The sequence below is a fragment of the Rhea pennata genome, chromosome 2, assembly GCF_028389875.1.
Source record: "Rhea pennata isolate bPtePen1 chromosome 2, bPtePen1.pri, whole genome shotgun sequence".
Lineage (NCBI taxonomy): Eukaryota > Metazoa > Chordata > Aves > Rheiformes > Rheidae > Rhea > Rhea pennata.
In genome coordinates this window covers 11832400-11854127 of record NC_084664.1, presented here as the reverse complement: position 1 = coordinate 11854127, position 21728 = coordinate 11832400, and the positions used below count along the sequence as shown (strand labels likewise).

The following is a 21728-nucleotide window of genomic DNA, read 5'->3' as shown; positions in this document are numbered from 1 at the left end:
GGATGAAACAATCCGAAGGAAAGCAGGAAGAAAAACAAAGTTCAAAAGGTAATACTTTGCAAGTGCCTGAGCTAGCTACATGCAGAATGTGATCATTGCAAACAGTAGGAGTACTGCTGTGTATCTTTAAAAAGCAGTTTTCAACATTTCCACTGCCCAGCCAGCATTAAATCCTTGCATTTACACAGGATCCTGAGAGATAGCTTCAAGAGATATCTGAATAATGAAATTGCCCTTTCCTAATTAGTCCCTTCCATCTTCTATTTGAATTGCCTTAAATGAAGACTTTTTTGCTTTTCCAGGATGTTTTGCCTCCATTGTAGACTGCTGTATTTGTAACACTGTTCTTCCTGCTCACTTCTTACCATTAGCCTCTGTTGAAGCCAGTATGAAAGGCTAGTCAAGTTGGAGAAATACTGAGAAAACTGAGGAGAGAATGTTCATAAATTAAGCTCTAATCTTTCTTCTTTTAAAAAATGGGGAAAAGGATAAGAATAATGCATTTACATTTTCCTAAACAAATGCTCTTTCTGATACTACCATTTTTTGTAGTCTAAGCATGGCTGATTTCTCCAGCAAAATGGCTTCAGCTTTCAGTATGCAGATCTGAATGTTGTAAGCACTATACCCAAAGTAATTATTGGAAGCCGATGGATATAGTTTTCCATCGTGCTATTGAAGCCGGGAATCCTACCATGCTATTGTGATGTGAAGTTTGTTGATCCTTGATTGCTGTGCTACAAGAGCAATTAGCATTACCCAATATGAACAATAATCCTGGATTTGACAGATTTCATGGCAGAAAGACTTATTTTGGAATACTTGGAGTACTTGCTGTAAAAAATCATTCATAACTGATAACTGCATCTGCAGTTTAGCAGACATTTAAGCTTATTCTTAACAGTAAGCAAATAAATTGTTATTGAGTCAGACTATTTGTTCTTAAAGTTAAGCATGTTCTTAAGGACCCTCTTCCGTAGAGTCTCTTTTATATATAAATATAAATATATGTATTGTAGTGTCTAATTCATGTAACAAGCAATAGTGAGTCAGAGTTTTCTGTTCCTGAGCTGAATTATGGCTGAAGATGTAGAAGCATTAAATCTGTCTGGTAATAGTCATCCATGTGCATCTGAGGGTAGAATTTGACCTTTCTTTTCAGACAAGCCTTGAAGGACACAATTTTCATGGTCTCCCACTTAAATAACTGCCATTTCGACTATTTCAGTTTAAGGAAGAGACTGTAGGAAAGTGTGACTATATCAGAATGCAATTCAAAGTAGCTCATACACTAAAAGGATAAAGCCATGGTAGTTAGGATGAGAAAAGCAGAATAAATTGTCCTGGGTGGAACTCCATCCTGTGGAAGTCATGTACACGCCTGCTGTTCAAACTGCCTCTTTTAAAGAGTCTCTATATAGGATTGTATTTTCACTTTTAGACAGGCAACATAAGGCATTAACACAGGTATTTTAAGGGCAGTATTGACCTTGAATAAAAATGTGGTCAGCTCTAAGAGTCACTAGCATACAATACATTAAAAGAGTGTTACTTCTTGCCTGTTTGTCTTTCTGTAGTATGCTGGAAATGAGCAGGAGGTACTGAGAGAACCTATATAGTAATACTTAATTTTATCTGTGAGGTTCCATCTACATAGGACCTCAGGTTATTTTAGCTCTGCAAAGCCTTTTCTTTATTTAATATTGTTTGTTATTTTTTAACATCATAAATGATTTACAAAGCCGTGGTTAGGGAAAATGTGTATGGTAAACAGAGTGGGATGCAACTTGCTTAACTTCAGATTTCTGAAAATTACCACTCGCATCTAGGAATTCCCTGATACTCCCTTTGTAGTCAGTGAAGAAGAAAGAGCGTCACCACAGACCTATTTATTTCACTTTATAAGAGCCAGCTGAGGGAACATACTTGAAATATTCAGCACTGTCATACCTGTGTATGGAATTGAACACCTAAGTTTTCTTTTGTCTTACAGGTATTTCCTATGACCAGTTCTGGTGGCCCTATCACTGAATATCCTTTTATAAGGACTGGGTTACTAGGCTTTATAGGGCCAGGTGGACTTGTCTTTGTTATCGGCAAAATGGATGGTTTGATGGTCGTCAGTGGAAGAAGACACAATGCTGATGATATTGTAGCAACAGCGCTGGCAGTGGAACCAATGAAATTTGTCTACAGGGGGAGGTCTGGTCCTTTCTTTTCTCCTGTCAAACAGAAATTATTGTTTTGCTTAGACTTAGTGTGAGTGACCTAAAGTGCTTTCAGAAGCCAGTGCCTAATCTACAGTAAAATAGCAATAGTATGACATTTGTTTGCAGTTTTCTTACAGTGATGTTTGTCTGGCTAGAACCAGGAGACAGCAGACACTGCTGAGATAGACTTTAGGAACCAAGATCCAAAGTTGTGATTTTAAAAACTTCCAGTTCAACAGTTAATTAATTCTGAAGGTGTTAGCTCAACAGGATCCTTCCTGTCTGACTTGAACATGTCCAATATACTTAACACTACAGTTCCTGAACATGACAACTATTCCCCTGTGTGGCCCTCCTGAGATGCTGGAACTGAACAGGAGGCATCTAAAATATGAATAGGCTAATGCAGTAAGATGCACTCACACCTGATCACAGCAGATCTCTCACAAAATGATGCTGCAATTGCTTTCTTTTAGGTGGTGGAAGAAGATGCTTGCTTTGATTGTTTTATAAAGTATGACAAAAGCTTAACAACAAGCTTAGGGTGACCAAGATTTAGTGCTTTTCTCTTTAACCTGAGAAGGTTCACATCTCCAGCTCTGCCATGAGATTTTTCATGTGATTCTAGAACAAGGCACCCTATTGCTCCTCTTAAAGTTAGGCAAAATTGTTCATGTTACATTTTTTCTCTAAAAAATACTAACTGAAACACCAACCATCTGAGTAGTAAATAACAAATCATAGTTATGGAGGGTTAACTTAGAAGATTTTTTTTTTTTTAATCTATGCTGGCACTAAATACTGATCTCTCCTTCTCTCCTATAGAATAGCAGTGTTTTCAGTGAGTGTGCTGCATGATGAAAGGATAGTTATTGTTGCTGAGCAAAGGCCTGATTCCACAGAGGAAGACAGTTTTCAATGGATGAGTAGAGTTCTCCAGGTAATGAATGCTCTTTGTATACATTCGGAAGATATTTCTTCCTGCCTTCTATTCTTTTTGTTGATCTTTCAGTCCGCTACAATAACCTGACATTTGTCTTTGAGTATTTGTAATTCCACCTTCGGATGCACTTAAACCTAATGAGCACGTGGCGTTCTGAGTGATGGTTCTTATCCAGGCTACACATATCCCTTCTACCTCCTTTCTTCCCACATAGGAGCATGAAGAGCAGGATGGTTGCAGTTGCTCCTCCAGTCCCCTCTCACTGCTTATGGCAGTGAGCAGCCAATTCACTAATTTTCTTAAATTTCTAAACTTCTGGAAAAAGAAATCAGCACAGCCAGCACTAGTGAATTTTCTGTTACTAGACCACAGTTAGGATTTTCAGCAGTCTTGCATCTTTGTTCTGACTATGCCAGCAAGTAATGCTGAGCCATTTACTGAGCTTCTACATCAGAAAGCTTTTCACGAATGCCTGTGCATAGAGACCAGGTTTACTCATGGAGCCTAGATACAGCTTCAGATATTAAAAGAAGTCTTAGAAGGAAATCACAAAATGCCATTCTGAAGCATGAAGTCCCAGCGAATATCCCAGAGAACACCAACTGCAGTGTATGGTAAATAATTGTTCATTTTGGCCTGAGATCATCTTCATGAATGTGACATTACTCTCTTTGCTCCCTTCTGAAAGCAAGAAACCAAAGCTTTAAACCAAGAGGATTTTCTCATCACCTTATGACGTTCATACGATGCCAATTCCTCAGTTTGAACTCAGAGAACATTGTCACATACAATGATCTTTAATACTAAGCATTTTAAACAAGGGAAGTCTCTGAAACTTTATGTTTCAATCAATAAAAAGTGCACTCCTCTGAATAAAGGTATCTTGAAACTGGTATGTGGCTTTTAAAAATCAGAGTGGGTAAATTCTCCTAAGGAGTTTTCAGTGTACTTAAGTTGATAGCCCCTAGTAGCTGTGTGAGCATATATGGTCCATGAAACACATCTAACACATTCATTCCCCAAATTTGACTTTTTTGGATGCCAGCTGTATTCACTATCTTAATTTCAGCTTCTGCTTAACAAATTCTGAGGTACTTGACAGATGCCATTTTCTCATTTGGAAGAGGATGATCCTTTTCTTAACGAAATGCTTTCTTAAGAAAATGTTTTCTTAAGAAAACAAGGATGAATTAAGAAATAGCAAGTGAACAGAGTAGGATGTGGTTACAATAATATACTCATTCATTACTTCAAAGAGTAACGAATAAATATATTGTGTGATCTTACTGCCAAAAGCTACAGAAGTCTATTAAATAGTTACTGGCACTGGTATGGTGCTGATGTCATCAGAAGTAGATATGCACGTTCGAGCTGGTTCTCTAGATTTCTTTTTAATCAGTGGGAGAGAATTAGGTGTTTACAGTGCCCCATGTTGATGGCTAAACACACTGGATGAAATATATCCTAAAAATGCTTATTTCACTCCACTGAACTGAAGTGATCAGTTAGCTCAGATGTAATCATCTACAGTGAAAATATCTGCAGAGGGGACACATACTGCAAGGGAATCTGCTGTATCACAATTCCAACTGTCTGGTGGATCATACGAGGCATACACTATGAAGAAGAAACCCATCTTGGTGGATTTGTGAACAAGTTGGCCAGAAACCAGGTGAAGTGGTGCTGAGGAACCATGGTCTTCAAGCCACTGATGATAAAGTGCGGATCTTCTTATACACTGAAGTCCAAGCTAAAGCAAATGTCATGACCTTGTTCAAAGGATTTTCAACTATAATGTTCACAAAAAATATTAGATACTTTGAAGAGTGGTCATTTTCTGTCTCTTCCATCTCTGTAACTAAACCATTTCTTGCTCAAAAGCAACAGGTAACAGCAAAAGTCTGCCTGTTGCTACCTTGGGAAATGGTTTCACCTCTACAGCTGGGCACTTGCTGCTTCTGTTTCCCTTGCTTACTTCCCTTTCTGTCTCTCTTCAAGGACTCTTTTTGGGTGAATATATTACAGACATATTTTTTGCTTTACCCAAGAGCCAAAAAAAAAAAAGATCTTACACAATTCAGTGATGTTTTTACTCATTATTTCTTTGTACTAAATAAGAAAGGAAATGTTTGTCTAGTGTGTGCTTGAATAAACTGAACAAATAAGCTTTCTTCTATCTCAAGACAGATTTGTCTGTTCTCTTGGTTTAAAAGATGTCTACTTTTCATAGAGCTAGAGACATCTCAAGTTCACAGTGGATCTAAATTGTTATCAAGAAAAGCTAAAATCTTTAGGTTGTCCATCACACAGAAAGCCTTTGAAACAAGGGCAGCCTATTTTAGAATGAAGGGCGTTTGAATTGCCCGTGCTTTGGTGATTTTTTTCAAGGAAAGAGCCCCTAAAGAAAAGGTAGAAATTCTGGACTTGCACTTCTGTTTTCTCAGCTGAGCGTTTTTCTGACTTTTACACAAATTGTGTCTTATTTCATCATAGACAGTAGAATTCAATACTAAACACTGCGAGTTCTGTGTCAGGGTGCTCCTACCAGAAGAAAAGCCTGGTTATTCTGAATATGAGCAAGCCACACAAATGTCTGAGAATGATGGGCCATATATCAAAGTACACACATGTGTGACTGCTTTCAGCATCAGTGTGTGAAGTCTGCCACTCAGCACGTGTCACTGTGTGAGCAAGAAGTTTCTGGTTCTGCTTCAGCTGAGATCTAAGAACGGAAGCCAGGAACATGCTGGATGCATTGTGCCTCCTTCTCAATCAGGATTTTAATGACAGATGTTAGGAAGTGGTAACTGAGTGTAACTGAATCATCTGCTAGTGAAGAGTAACATAACAGTATCACACTTTTATCACAATTCTTAGCATCTGTGATATCAGACTCTATCAAATTGCTCTTCATTTCTCATGGTAGCCATGAGACTTCTGTAACACCCTCCATGTGTTGCCCTCTGCCAACTCTGTTCTACGCTGCCTGCTTCAGCTGTGCCTGTGCTCCTCCTCCTTACAACTGAGCTGCTACTATTTGCAGGACTTCTTTATGGCAGCTTGCACTTGTTCTGACTATCCCCAGCCCTTCTTCCTCCTCAGCAAAGGGCTGAAGCAAGATAAAATTGCTGTATTAGGCTGTGTCTGGAGGTGTTAGCAGAGGCATGGTTGGGAGAGAGCAGTGGGGAAGAAGGTTTCGTGCAAGTAGTGGAGGAGGAAGATATTCCGGTGGCATTGTGAGTAAAGGTCCCAGGTTCTGCAGAAGTTTGGTCAGAGCAATCCTAGCTATTCATTCACAGTCCAGGCTTCTGTAAGCTGATCTGACCCTTCAGTCGGAGTTGCAGCTGCTGTACCTGGCAGACTGCGTGCTGGTTTTACCAGTGCCAGCACACTGGCTGGACTGGACAGAGCTTGAAAAAGCGGGGAGATCTATTGCAGAACAGAAGAGTGCCTGCCTGGAGAATTTTGTCAGAATGGAATGTTTTCTTAGCTTGGACAACACAGCACGTCTGGTATTTCTAATTAGTCTTCTCGATGAAACAGAAGAATAAAGATTTCAGTTTCACTTTTTACTTCTGTCTGGACAGAGTCATTTCAAAAACCAAGCCGTGTCATCAAAAGGCGTGATACCAGCTGTGTCACAAGTTGACTGGTACCCTTCAGCTCAGAACTTTAAGGCTCATTTCACCAGTGCTCATGCTTGTAAAATAAGATCATTCACCTGCTTCAGAAATGTGCTGAATTCCAAAATCTGAAAAGTGACAATTTTGAATGACCTACAACATTTTATCAGACACTGTGCTACAGAAGTAGCTATTGAAGTAGAAAGTGTTCAAGTCTTGGGGGATCATATAATACCCCTCATCCCAGCAGAACTGGATGCTACTTTCCGTTCACCAAGTCTAGGAGCCACACTGTCATGTATTTGAATAAGAAAGAATGATTACTTGACCTATAATAGTTTTTCTTAAAAACAGTGTCAGATGAGAATCCCAGAATTTACGACTGCTTTTCAGAACCTACAAAGAACGTTATGATTATGAGATTATGATGTCTCTGCTGTATCTCTGCCAGCAATGTGAGATAGTGTTTGTTGGCTCTCCTATATACCTAACTATTCCCAAGATTTTAATCTTTCATATGCAAGGTGCATATAGACCAGCAGTGAGGTTTTCCACTACTACCCTGAGTTCTCCCACTACTAAAACTGCAATATTTGTAAAATGAGTAACTGTTTTACTGTTTTGTCTTACCAAATTTTACGATGAAATAAATAAAAATGAAACAAACAGAAGCCAAAAGCAAACGATTATTTAGAATCTCTGTTGAAATAATCAGTAATTTACTGGTTTACCCTTGAGTTAATTACTATAAATTATTATTGATCTGTCTAAGACTATAGATCATATCTTTTCAACAACAGATGTGTGTGTGCACGCTTTTCTCACTATCAAAAATTCAAATACAAATTAAATAAATTACATTTTTCAACATTTAACTTCTCATTACAGATGCTGTCTGTAATTTGTTTTTCTGTCTGCTTGGGTATCTGAAGTTGCTTTCTTTTCTTAGCTCACTTGTGGAATTTTTTTTTACCAATATAAGGAAAAGATTCAGTAAAAATATATATGGAATTAAAATCTAAATATGTGTATATTCGTGGTTTACTAAATGAGTTACAAAGATAGTGAACCTCAATTTTCTTACAGATATCTTTTTGAAAGTGATGCAGTTGGTCACACAATGAATATGGTTACTATATGATTAAAAGGTGTTTATTTTTCAGGTTTTCATTCAACAGCTTTTTTTCAAGTGGAATAGATTCATAGTCTTTCCTTATATTGTATTAATTCCCATTTCTGCCCGAGGAATTTTTTTTGATTACGTAGTAATCAAGGAGAGGAACACGTTTTTAAAATAATTTTTAGAAAATTTTTTAAAAAGTGATAAGCTACATAAATGGGTAAGGGTACAGTGATGAATATGTAGCATTTAAGGTTTTTCTTTGCTCTTGAAGATGGACTGGATGTTAAGTTGATGGAATTCCTTTGGATTTTAATTCTGAGAAGTGCACAGGTTAAAATCAGTTTCACTACATGAATTGCCAGTGCATCTTATTAATAAATCTCCAGGATACCTACTGCTAGTGTGTGCCTAAGGAATGCCTATGTAGCATTTCTTAATAGGTTTGTGTGTATTTATCACTAGGTTTTTGATTGTTTTATAGCTTCTGAAATGATTGTAAGACATCTGTATTATATTTCCATCCACCTGTTCCCACGGAAAAACATCTCCTTATCCCTGGCATTGCTGAAGTACTTTGAGTACCTGGTACAAATCTTTGTGCTGTCAGTTAAGTATTAGGACTTTTTTATGCCATAGTTCAGAACAAGAAGTGTTTATTATAATGATGAAAAATTAGCTGTTCATTGAAATCAGTTTCCTGCTTTTTTTAGGCTATTGACAGTATTCATCAAGTGGGAGTTTACTGCTTAGCACTAGTACCAGCAAACACTCTGCCCAAGACTCCCCTGGGAGGAATCCACCTGTCAGAAACCAAACAGCTTTTCTTGGAAGGATCGCTGCATCCCTGCAACGTGCTGATGTGTCCCCACACGTGTGTCACAAACTTGCCGAAACCAAGACAAAAGCAGCCAGGTAAGATGAGTGAATGCAAGGGAGCCGTGACTTAATACTGTATGTTCATGATACTGTACAGAGTAAAAACAAGTAACTGTTAATGCTGGTGGGAGTCCTGCCTGATCGGCTGATCTTGCTGAATATTCTAGGTCATTTAAGTATATCATTTGTTTTGGGGGAAGCTGAAAGAAGTACCGTCACAAAGAATACGGAGAAAAATGCTCGAAACATCTCTCAAGTTCTGTAAAGATGAAGATATTTTAATCACTGTAGAAGGCACCGCTGAGACCATACCTGGAGTTCTTTGTAAATTCCTGGTCATGTTCAAAGAGGATGAGCTTAGACTGGAGCAGAGAAAGTGAAAATCTTGGCTTATTTGAAGGCTGAGTTTGTAAAATAGAAGTAGAGAGGAAGAGAACTGTTGACACAAAACAACAGGTTGGATGAGGAACAAATAGTTAAAAACCAGCTATGAATAAATCAAAAATAAGAATTAGGATAAAGGTTTTCACTAGAGGAGGGAGGTTGTGAATTATCCTTGAGGAACATAGTTGAGGGCAACACCCTAACTATTTTTAAGATGGTTCTTCAGCAGTCCTACAGCATAATATGAAGAGTAGTGTATGAAATGGTACAGCGAGGCACTGGACGCAGAGACTGAGAAGGATGTTTTAGCCTGCTGTGGTCCTGTCCTGTGTCTGGTGACTTCAACTAGATTAACTAGAACTTGTTTAGCAAATTCTTGACTTTGAAACTGATTGCAGATGTTTGTACCTGCATAATCTGAAGGATTTTTGGATCTGGGCCTCAGGCTTAAAACTTGAATTCAGCTACATTAGCCTAATTGCCGGTTACTTTCCACCTTGAAAAACTGCTTAGAATATGAAGTCTTTTCACTGTCTAGATCTCAGATATGAGCATTATCTGCCATTGAATTCAGTGCATGTTTGCAAAAATAGCCAACTTGTTTCTTTGATTACAGTATTTGGACAAATGATTCAGAAATCAAAAGTGATTTTAATTTGCAAATACTGGGAATGTCATAGGCTAACAGTAAATTCCACTAACTTAACAAGAATCTGAAAGTAATGAATCTGGTTAACTGCAATGCTCATTTTGTTAGGTCTATGTTGCTGCATAAAAAAACAGAGTAGGGTCAGTGCAGTGGAGATATTTAGATGTGGTATATACATTATATATTACTATAAATGGTAAAAGGAATGCCATAAAGACAGAAATCAAACTGATGGTAGCACATTCTTCCATTTTGCATAGTTGTGACCAGAGCCAGAGCATATTGCGATCATTTCTTTAAAGCAGAATTGTTGGTAGACACTGTTCATTGTACATTATCCGGTACGTAGGTGTTTCAAGTTTTGAGACATACGCCACATATGTAGTATCCAGCATTTGGACATACTGGACTAAAAGTAAAGCTTTATGTCACTTGCCTTGAGCAGTAATCCACTCTGTTGAGGCAGAAAACAAATGTTAACATGAGCGTAAATGACATCTGAGAAACAGGTATTTTACAGTTATAGCAGCCAACAAAACGTCAGTGAAATCCAACTCATAGAGAAGTGTCAGTACTGACACCTTCCTTTCTTCCAAAGTTAAACTCTCTTTCTTCAGTCTCTGCATTGTGCTATGAGGTTTGCATGTATTTTATCATATGCACCATCTGCCTTCCTAATCCTTGTCACTTCATGTCTATAGCATTTAGAGAATTGCTTACATGGTTGCAGCTTAGCCCTGGGAGCAGAAGAGAGAAATAGGAACATTGGCCCCGAAGCCTGGCTACATCTCATCTAATTTTAGGCACTGAATGGACATGCCTAAGTTAGGAGATGATTTTTCCTAAGATTTCTTGTATTAAGACAAACAGATGTGTCTCTGACTATAGAGATCCCATGCTAATTGGGCTTCTCAGTTAAGGACCTAATTTAGACGGGATGAATGCGTGCCTGTGTATCTTCCAGCTGCCACTAGTCCATCAACCAAAATAGGTATCCACAATACATTTCTCCAGCAATAGGTCTCTCTGGAAATGTACTGTATTTCAGAGGTTTTATATTTCTTTTGTTTGAGATGTTCTTAAGGTGTTGTGTTATGAATAGCAATGAAGAAAATTTCATTTAATACAAAAGAAATAAAAAGAATTTTCGTCCATAAGCAAAGGATTTTTCTTGTATTCAGCACATTTCTGATTTATTCTAGAAATTGGCCCTGCCTCTGTGATGGTGGGGAACTTGGTCTCTGGAAAAAGAATTGCACAGGCCAGTGGTAGAGACCTGGGGCAAATAGAAGATAACGATCAAGCCAGAAAGGTAACTTAAGCTTCTCTGATATGTCTTATATGAAGCTAATTAGCATCAGTAATTCAGCAATACATAGGGCATAGTATTATCCCATAATTTGTTGATTACATCTGTTCATTCAGACTAACTTATTTCAGGACTCACTTTACAGAGAAATGTGAAATAACCATGAGAGGGGATTCCATATGTTTTGTGTGTATGGATTATTTTAAAGTGTACTTGGGACAACAGAAGAAGCATGGTGAGAGTGTTAATTGGGCTTCCATCAGAAGTCACCTTCTACTGTTTTTTATCTTACTAGTTCAAGTCGAGTCCAGCAAATTCTGTTTGCATGTATGTCCTGATCTTATTTTCTGTTATTTTGATTCTCTGAAATTAAGTTGCAATTCAGCTTTTTGGTGGGCTTATCTAAGAAATTAATCAGTTCTTAGTCATTATCAATATGAATTTATGTTAAGAAGAATAGAGGAAGGTAAAGGATGAAAATTTTGCTTAGATTCAGAATGATTAGTAAGAACTGGTTTATTGCTTTGAAAGTATAGGTGATAATATATCATAATCCCAGCAGTAGTTCAGCTTCCAGAGAGGCCTGTGCAAGAGCACATGGCTATAAGTATGTGTGATGCCAAGAGAATTCATGTTTACTGTTTCTTGATATCAATATAAAATGTAGACTATAAATAAGAAAGACATATCTAAACTAGCAAAAATAAATGGTTTTCTGTTTTCTAAAGGCAAAAAGTTGTTTAGTGTTTTGACTATCACTCTGCTTTATTTTAGTTCCTCTTCCTCTCGGAAGTTTTACAGTGGAGAGCTCAGACCACTCCTGACCATGTGCTTTACACTCTACTTAACTGCAGGGTAAGGTACTCAGGCAATTACTTTGACAAGTTACTGTATGGAAAACTGCCCCCTGATATTTGAACTACACCTGCTTGTGCGATGGCTAAAAGTGGCTGAACCTTTCTGTTTCCTTCCCCATTAATACTCACCTATTATATCTCACACTCACTTAGACAGAGAGGAAAAGAGAATAATCGTTGACAGTTGTCAAAATACAGATTGTTTTTGTATCAGACATCCCACCTGATACATTTCTTCTTTTTTTTTTCCACCATATGCAAGTTGTGGGTGGGCTGAGAACGCAGTTCTATTTCAACCCTATTCATTCTGAAAAAGTAGTAGTATTTAATACTGCTCACCATCCTGATTTCTGATTTGAAAAGCACAGTCTTGGCAAAATCAAAACATTTTCCTTAAATATAACAAGGAGTGTTGGCTTTGAGACTGGGCCATATGGGAAAAGGTGTGAGAACTGGGGAAATGAGATAAATAGAAGAAGAGGTATGTCCAGAATCCAGCACGGTCCTATACAGATAGGACCACAGATAGGTCTCTCTATGTAGAGATATGAGGTGGCAACCTTGCACAACATTTCCCTACTTGTCAAAAATGAATTTATGCATGGCACGTGGTACACAATTTGAGTTTATTAGGAGTGGATGATTGGTAACCAGTAATTCCCAAACTGCTTCTATGTAGAGCGCTGTAGAGCAGGGAAGTCTGATTTCAAACCAGCTCACTGCAATACGTCTTGACACATCTGCCAATACTGGGAAGCACTTCTGGTGCATGAGGGGATTGAGGAAGGCAGCGGCTCCAAATAGTGCTGTTCCCCTGTGCCACCTGGAACCTAAACTTAGGTTCATAAACTTCCAGTCATTTGTGAACCTCTGTTAAATTACCATGTACTGTATTGACAGGATATACTTCCCCAGAGCTTATTCTACTACTGATAGCAAAGTACAGTTTTGGGCTACCAATGATTCATTTAATGTTTTTTTTTTTAATTCACATTAGTAGTTAGCATTAAGTGAACACTTGCAACTTTATGGATAATAATGAATTAGTAATTTGGTTATTTGTGGCAAGCAGAAAGCTTGAGAAGCTATGCTGCTTATGTATGCAGTATTACACCGTTAGAAGAGTGCACTGTTCTCTTCTGTAAATGGGGGGCAAAGACACTTTGAGCAAGAGACAGCAATATGTGCAGTCCCATCTCCTCCACACAGGCTGTTACTGTTGAGCTTTAAATAATGCCAGACTTCCCATGCTGGCAGAAGGGTGCCAGCAGTGGGAGGGAAGACACAAGGCAGAGAATGAGGATTAACAGAATAATTTATGGTTCCTTACAAAGGAAGAATAGTTGAATTTGGAAACTCAGTTTCTCCACTCCTTTAATACTCTTAGTGTGGAGTATCTCATTGTATGAAATTTGTTTTTGGAGATTTGATGTTTTATGGAAGGCAGTGACAGGTTGGTGAGTTTTAACATTGGCAAATTTTATAATCCATGTTGAATTTTAGTTCTTGTCTATAGCTGTTCCCTTTTCCTCTTTGCTGCACATTTTACTGTACACTTTGTTCTAAAGCATCCAGAATGCTTGCAAATAGTGACTGATAGAAATCCATGGAGATTACTATTCTTCTGAAACCCAAGTTTTTGAAAGATTTCAAAAATCAACACGGTGCATTGTTTCCAGTGTGTTTGATGAAGGACTACAGCACCTCTAGGCTGTGGAGCACTTCGTGTGAAAGAGGCAAAGGGGGAAAGTTGTCTGGCACTTGCCAGTTACTCTTGAGCTACAGCACAGTTCTCCTGCCCTGCACTTCACATAAATAATATCTATCTGTAAGGCTTAAATGCAGGCCGTTGGTTGGCACAGGCCTACATGATTTGCAGCAGTTTCCTTTCTCTAGTGATGGGGCCTGGAATTCTGGTATATATGGAGAAATAAAGGGTCATTTCTCCCCACGACTGTGAAAGCAGGCAATGTCCTTCTTCAAAGGACAAAATAGGATTGTAAGCATGATCCTGCTGACAGTCTACAGTGAGATGGACACCCAGATCTGCATTCACTTTGGCCACATTCACAACTGGCCAGATGGAAGCTCCCTGTAGTCCAGAATCCATATGGTTGCATGCATCTTTAGAAGAAGCTTTCTTACTTAGGAAGACCGATTCAAAATCCTTTGTAGCACATTTCAACAAGTGTGGTAGCTGAAGATGTTAAAGAGGAGCGCTGAGCCCTTTGCTCTTTGTTTTCAGTTTGGTTATCCTCTGTGTTGACAGGGATTGAGGTATTAAGTTTGTAAATGCCAAGAGGTGCATAATAACATGCTGTGTCATCTCTTCAGTGCTAGATCTTTATCAAACAGCTCTGCCCTCTCTGAAGCTTGTGATCAATAAATACTATGGTGGTGCATGAGATATTCATGGTGAATAGAAATCAACCATCAAGCCGAGTGCTTATTATTTCTTAGTACGTTAACACGTACTAAGAGACGTTAGTACGTTTAGTAAGACGTTAGTACGTTTAGTTTAGTACTAGTAAGTTTAGTACGTTAACACGTACTAAAGAGAGTGTGAGGAATATTTCTTTAAAACTTTCTCCCTAGATAAGAACAGTGATAGTAAGCTTTTGTAAGTTATCTTTCTGATGCATTGCTTATTACTCATTTTGTAGCCCCATGGAAACCTTAAACATAAATGTTTTCCTAATAGATTTTTTCTCAATTTCTTTAGTTTGTCCATTTTTAAGTGAATTTAGAATTTGTGATTAGTGCCAGGTGTGTTATAACAGCATTGGAGGGTGAAATCCTCTTTCTCTAGAGAGCAAATACACAGAGGCAAGAGAAGTGCAAGCCTTCCCTGTCCTGCCCTGTCTCTTTACTCAGCCCAGACCTGGCCGGATCAGCTCGGGAGCTATCTTTTCTGCGCATTCACTTTTAGCCTTCTCTTCTGTGGTGTCAGCTGTTGTAGCGAATTTTGTGATAGAGATATATAGATTTGTATATTTGTGTGCGCACATATATATATTTTTAGGGAATGCAAGAACCATACACTCATCCAGTTTAAACCACTGTATGGTAATTTTGGGTTAGTGCTAGTTGGGCTGCTTCAAAAGGTCAAACTCTGTAACCTGTTGTGACTTTCCCTTTATTTTCCATGCTGACCAGAGTTGCACAAGTTCAACAAAAGCTTCTCTATTCTGTGGCATCTATATGCATGTGCCCAGCTTAAGTTCCAGGCTGATTTTTTTCCCCTGTCACAATGTATTGTTTTCTCCTGTGTCTTTTGACTCTCGTCTTTTGAAGTATTTCTGCTGTGCTTTTTGGCCTCATTCCAGTGTACAGACAATGAAGTGCAATTTGCAGGATTGCTCTCCACATCTTCTTCAGATTGCTGCAGAAGACTGTAAACTCACTTTCTGGGCTGTGGCAGGAATGCTGTGAGTGTAGCAGGGGAAAAGCAGGAGCTGTTACCTGGCTTTGATACTAATAATATACTGCTGTCAATCCTTTGCTTAAGACAAAAAAACACTGTTGAGGTTGGAAGGCATAGAGAGAGGAATGGAGCATGTTCCTATGCTCAGTAAGGTTCATCTTTTCTTCCAATTTGATACAAGGCTGAAGGTTTCCTTAGTTAAGTTGTTTGACATATTGTGGCTTTATAAAACAGCAACACCTCATCCAGAAGTTACTTATAAGCTGAGGAAGGAAAATAGAGTTCACCACACTATATTGTCTTCTTCTGTGACATTTCTCTTACTTCCCTGTGCAGGGAACGATAGCCAACTCACTAACATGTGTCCAGCTACATAAACGAGCTGAGAAGATCGCTGTCATGTTGATGGAAAGGGGGCATTTACAAGATGGAGACCATGTGGCTTTGGTTTACCCACCAGGTAAAGAGCTGCTGTGTTTGGTACCTAGATGCTCCCCAGGGTTTGTGATCTGAGAACCTTCAGACTGGTGCTGCACTGGTGGTATTACCTACCTGTAACCCAAGAGAGCAAGTAATAATTGGCAAAATGTGATCTATTTGCCTCATGTACATTGTTTTGAATTTAGTGAAACATATTTAAAGGAATTCTCTTCATGAATGTGTACATGCATGGATATTATTTCTTTGGGTTCAGATTAAGATTAACCTATGCTTTTAGAATATCTTCCTTATAAGCATTCAAATTTAAGAATTTAAGCACTAATTTACTCTACTTTTCTTTTAATTTGCTAGAAATAATTTTATTCAAGGAGCAATAACCTGCCAGTACTCCAGATCCTTTTCCACTGAAAAAAACAAAGCAGCCCAAAATGTTATCTTACGATAGCCTATGTACAGAGTCAAGGAACTATGAAACAGCAGAAGTTATATAATCTTGATGCTGTTGTCACTTCAGCTTCCTTACAGGATCTGAAGTATGCTGTGCACAATCTGGCAGTTACAGTCAATATTTATGTAAAATGACAATTTTATGTTAGAAATGGGGATGTGAAATCGTGGCTCTATTTTTTATTGAAAATTTCAGGTATCTGAGGTTAAGAATGACATGAGAAAGAAAATATTAAGTGAAACATCTAGATGTTCCCCATACGATTCACAGGAACTGGCAGAATGCTACTCTCGCTTTTGCTGGGGGATCACTCTTCTTTTAAACTTCCACATAGAAATTTAAATTTAGGAATATAAGTAATCTGTAGAAATCTGTCTTTTTAACAAGTAACTTTGGGATCATACAAGTGGACAGTTCTCCTAAGTGATGATATGTGGTTCCATCTGTGTGTTTCGCCTTTGGTATTTCATGCTCAGGAGAACAGTACAATTGAAAGGAATCAGTGAAGCTGAAAAAATACTGGCAAGGGGCTGAAAAAGAAGTCTTTTAAAGGGCTTAGTCTCTCATTTAACCTTCTGAATTTGGTTCCAAATAATATATATGCTGACATAGATGTATGTGATTAAAGGGACTGATTTTCAGGGAAGATTTTTGTTTTGTTCTTCATGCAGGAATAGACCTGATTGCTGCATTTTATGGTTGCCTGTATGCAGGCTGTGTGCCAATAACAGTTCGACCTCCACATCCCCAGAACATAGCTACAACGTTGCCTACAGTAAAGATGATAGTGGAGGTAAGCAGAGGTCTGGAAGTGCACAAGCAGATTTAATGGGCTGCGAACTAGTGTAGTCTTTAGCAACTGTAGCTTAAATAGGTCCTGTAGGTCAAAGACTCATATTTGTTCCAAAGACCCAAGACTTTACTATATTGCAGAGTCAACACTACTTGACAGCAAAAACCTTCCAACTTTCACTGTTACGTTGTACAGCAGTTGTGCTGCTTCTTTCAGGAACTATTTTGGAAATGCTTTCTTGTTTTGAGCTAGGTGCCAAGACAGGTAGGATTCCTCACCTGGCAGCGCTACACTGACCACTGAGAAAAAGCACCACGGAAGGGTTAGCTTGACCAGATGGTGATTTGTGCTCAGCTTTGTACATTTAACTGTTTTGCATTTTGAAGCAATTTCAGAGTTCTCTTGTGAAGATGTTGGTTGGTTGGTTTGTTTCATTCAGACATTCAGATGTTTCCATTTAATACCTTATTATGTATTTTGACTGTACCTAATCATGCTTAGTCTCTATTACACATAAATAACTGCACTGGAGGATGTTAGTGAGGGAAATAATATGATTGCAAAGAGATAATCACTTATATCAGATAGTTTCTAATCTATTAAATAGAATTCTGAGTCTCTGAAATAAGAGAAGTTTAAGCAAAGGTTAATTTTGACATTTTAAGTGAATGTTAATAATTTAAAGTTGTAAGAGCTAGGTATAATTAAAATCTATGGCTTTCTTCATAGCATCAGATGCCATAAAGTATCAGTAGAAGTAACAGAAGTTGGCCTGTTATCTTCAGGGTTCTTGTTATTAAATATTTGCTTGCTAACTTTAAACTTCAGTATTTAAAAACTATAAAAGTGATATAAAATGTCTTATTTTTTTCTTTGAGGTCTAATAGCCAAAATAGATTTGGTTTGTTCATGTCTGAAAAATCCTTGCACAGGTCTAAGCCGCCTTGTAATCATTCTCTTCAGTAGGCTGACTTTAAATAAAATATTGAAAATTACCAGCCACAGTAATGCCAGTTTGACTTAAAAGCCTCTCAGCTCTGATTCACCCAAGCATTTTCTTTCATTTTGGAGAAGGATGACCTTGTAGAAATTAAAATATTGAAGCTGTTCCTTCATTGCCAATGAAATACTTTCAACATTCTGGTGTGATGGGGTCAAAGCCTGCTCTGACATCCTGTATATCAAGACACCACCTTTTGAAGTCAGTAAGAATTGCTTCCAGGAGCAAAATTTGGCCCATATAATTGTATTTTGATGATGAATTGGTAGTAGTAAAATATAACTGAACATTACTGAGTTTCATTCTGTGTTTGTAAGGGGACTAATTTAGCACAGACCAAAGTATAATTTGATATGATGGAAAACATAAGCAGGATGACAGGACATAATTATTGTCCCATCTGGAGCAGTTGCTAACCTGTAGTTCAGCCCCAGTCTTTCTCCTTCCCACCTTCCCTGCTGTTTACGCACTACCTGCTATTCTCCTGGCCTGGAAGTCCTGTATTTTTTTCCCGAGCCTCCTGGTTTTCCAAATACCAGAATTTCTCTGAGGGCTAGCAACCCTTGAAATCCCCTTCATTTTGTGTCTCTGCTGTGGCCAAGATCAAGATTTACATCGATTAAGATTAACTACTTAAGAATTATTTTGCCTTATCATAACAGTGGCAAGATTGGAGTAAAGGATGCTGCAGTGAACTTTGGTTTCAGCTTTCTTCACTTTTAGCCTGAGATATTTGGAGTGTCCATACAGGGAGATCATGGAGGTATAAGAAGTACAGAAAACTTGAGTCAGTGCTCACATGCTTCTAATTTCCTCATTTGCTGTATAAAGCTGATCTATAAAGTTGCCCCTCCTGAGGTTACTGTCAATAGAGTTAAAATACTGCTGAAGTGGTAAAATGTAGTGCATATATGGTTCCTGATTTCCTTAGGTTGCTAAACCTTGAGAATTCAGTGTGTAATGAAATGTCTCCACTTCCTTAAAATAAAAAAATATTCTTAACAGTATTTCTGTACACAGATTCTCAAACTTTGGAAAAGGGAAGAATATGCTTCCTTTTCAATTTTTCTTCTGCACTATCTTCAGTGATGAAATGTTCATATTTATGTTTGTCTGAATGTTTGCTTAAATGTATTGAGGTAATTTTCATAATTAGTAACAAATATTTTTATGGTTGCTGCTTTATTTATGATTTTTTTTAATAGATAATCTCAAATGAGAATTCCTTCAGCACATACCATCTAAAATTCAGGGCAGATGGTAGCTGCGGTAAATTTGCCATTCCATTTCTTAGTGTCATTTTCAGAATTACTGTTCTAAAGCTAATTATGCCAACAGACAAAGAAGAGTTCCCAGTGCTTTATCACATGCACAGGGGCTGGAAATACAAGGCTAATATATAAAATTGACTTAAGATAGTAAAATTGCTCACATAAGTGTCAAGTTAGGTTTTGGTTTATGTTAAAATAGTGTTTATAAACCAGGATATATTACCATCATATAGAAAATGTTCTGGTCATGGTCTAATGTATTGACATCCTAGGTTGATAAGCGATGTAATGTGTTGGAAAAGTCATATCCTCCATATTAAGGTACTGTTCGTTTCATTGCAACAGTCTGCTCGAAGTGCAGTTTCCATTCAATTTGTAAAAGTTATACGACTTTGTCTGCTTTGTGAGCTTCATTTTTTGTGCATCCTTTTACTTCCTGATCAGAAAAAACAAGACTAAGAAAGCTATGTCCTGTTCTGGCAGAGAATAAATCATGGTTTTGCTCATTTTCATAGGAGAATTAATCAGTATCCTATTGTGTTATTATTTCTTTGTTAAATTCCTAGGTGAGTCGCTCTGCCTGCTTAATGACTACACAATTAATATGTAAATTGCTGCGGTCACGAGAGGCGGCAGCAGCAGTGGATGTCAGAACGTGGCCTCCAGTACTAGATACAGGTGGGTATTAAGGCAAGGGGGGCTGCTGTGTCATTTCTTGTCATTGTACTTGTCAAGTATTCAGTGATGTAGCTGTCATTGGCATGAGATAAATGCATTTTCTTTCTTTATTTTCACTAGACGATTTGCCAAAGAAGCGGCCTGCACAGATCTACAAACCTTCGAACCCTGAAACACTTGCTTACCTTGACTTCAGTGTCTCCACAACTGGAATGCTAGCAGGGGTAAAGGTAGGCACTCTGTGTTAAAGCAGGCATTCTTGCCATTGCTCCTGGTTGGCAGATTGCTCTTTTTTTGTGATTTTTTTTTATTGATTATGGTAATAGAAAATGAACGGCTTCCTCCCTTGCAGTCATTATTTGATTCAATTAACATTAAATTCAATTAACATTCTCTTCTACACTGACCATTGTACTGTGTGTAGTGAGTTTAGTCCCTTTCTCCCTTCTCAGAATAGTAAGTTTAGTGCCAATAACCCTACATACAGCCCAATAACTTGTCTGCCTAAAGCATTCTTCAACAGAAGCGTCTATTTTTTCCGGAGTTCCAGGAAGTGAGACTCGGTCATCTTCTTTCTGCTTGTTGTAGTGCTGGTCAGGCTACTTGCTCATTCTTCGTTCCTTCAGCTGCTGGCCATTAGATTTCAATATTCCCTCCTTCGTGTGGTTAAGGGGACCGCAGACATTTCTGGTATATTCACCTGGTACAATACTAGAGAAAACAGGAAAAAAATCGTTTATGGATTTGAATGATAAACATTGGCATCTTGAGCTCTTTAAATCTCTATTCTGCTGTTTTCTCCAACCCTTCAGCTGTAATATTTTGAAGCTGTTTTTTTTCTAGCTGCTAGCATATGTATTACTCCAGTTTTGTTTTCATTAACCTGCAGGCAGAGGTACAATCACCTTCTTATTCTTACGTGTTACTGCCTTACTCCTATCTACTGTATGTCCAAGAATTGCAATTACTTGAGCAGTTTTTGCTGAAGTATCACACTCGTAGCTTGTACTAAAATCTTCATACTCTCTGGCACTACCCATCTAATTTCAGAAGCAGTCAGCATACTTTGCAAACAAAGAAAGCATCACCATCCCAAGTTTTCAGGTGGAGAATCTGAAGCACAAGAGTGGTGGAAGTGACCTGCCCAGGATTGACTGATGTTTAAGTGGCTGAGCTGGCTGATGGTTACACATCAGACGCTCCTGGAAGATTCATTTCACCCAACTTTAGATCTTTGCAAAGTCTACAAACGTGGATTGGTCACTAGGCTCCTCCATAATCAACAGAGAGAAACAGAGTCTTTTAGGGTATGATTCACCTGACCTATTTGAAACATCTGCTTTGGGACAGGATGGGTGTCGTATATGCCTTCATCGCCTCTGAAGCAAGCCTGAAATTACTGTTTTAGATGCAGTTATCCATATTTAGTCAAATCAGAATCCTACCTTCTCAGACTTGCAGAAATGACTACAAAATATGCCAAATCAGTATTTGGAAGCTTCAAAGATAGTCAAAGCCAGGGCAAGGTAAGGAACATTTGCTTAATGATTGTTAAAGTTAAATCCAGATAAATCTCTTGTGGAGCTCTTAATTATCTTCAGGTATCTGGGTCACAGAGCTTTTAGGTCACTGACTCAGCAGGTTTATGCAAATATGGAGCATCTGCTAGATCATCACTAGTGATTAATTAATTATAAAA

At 38.1% G+C, this 21728-nt stretch overlaps 1 protein-coding gene across 8 annotated transcripts in view; it reads left to right on the top strand.

The window, feature by feature from the left end:
- The window catches only part of DIP2C (disco interacting protein 2 homolog C), a 318346-nt gene that overhangs the window by 247085 nt on the left and 49533 nt on the right, over nt 1-21728 (top strand). For all 8 annotated transcript variants that reach the window (XM_062568858.1, XM_062568857.1, XM_062568855.1 and 5 more), the window contains 9 exons: nt 1994-2202; nt 3036-3150; nt 8610-8811; nt 11011-11120; nt 11892-11972; nt 15735-15858; nt 16959-17080; nt 19918-20029; nt 20150-20259. In XM_062568858.1, coding sequence (XP_062424842.1) covers nt 1994-2202; nt 3036-3150; nt 8610-8811; nt 11011-11120; nt 11892-11972; nt 15735-15858; nt 16959-17080; nt 19918-20029; nt 20150-20259 — 1185 coding nt within the window. The remainder of the gene's footprint in view (nt 1-1993; nt 2203-3035; nt 3151-8609; nt 8812-11010; nt 11121-11891; nt 11973-15734; nt 15859-16958; nt 17081-19917; nt 20030-20149; nt 20260-21728) is intronic.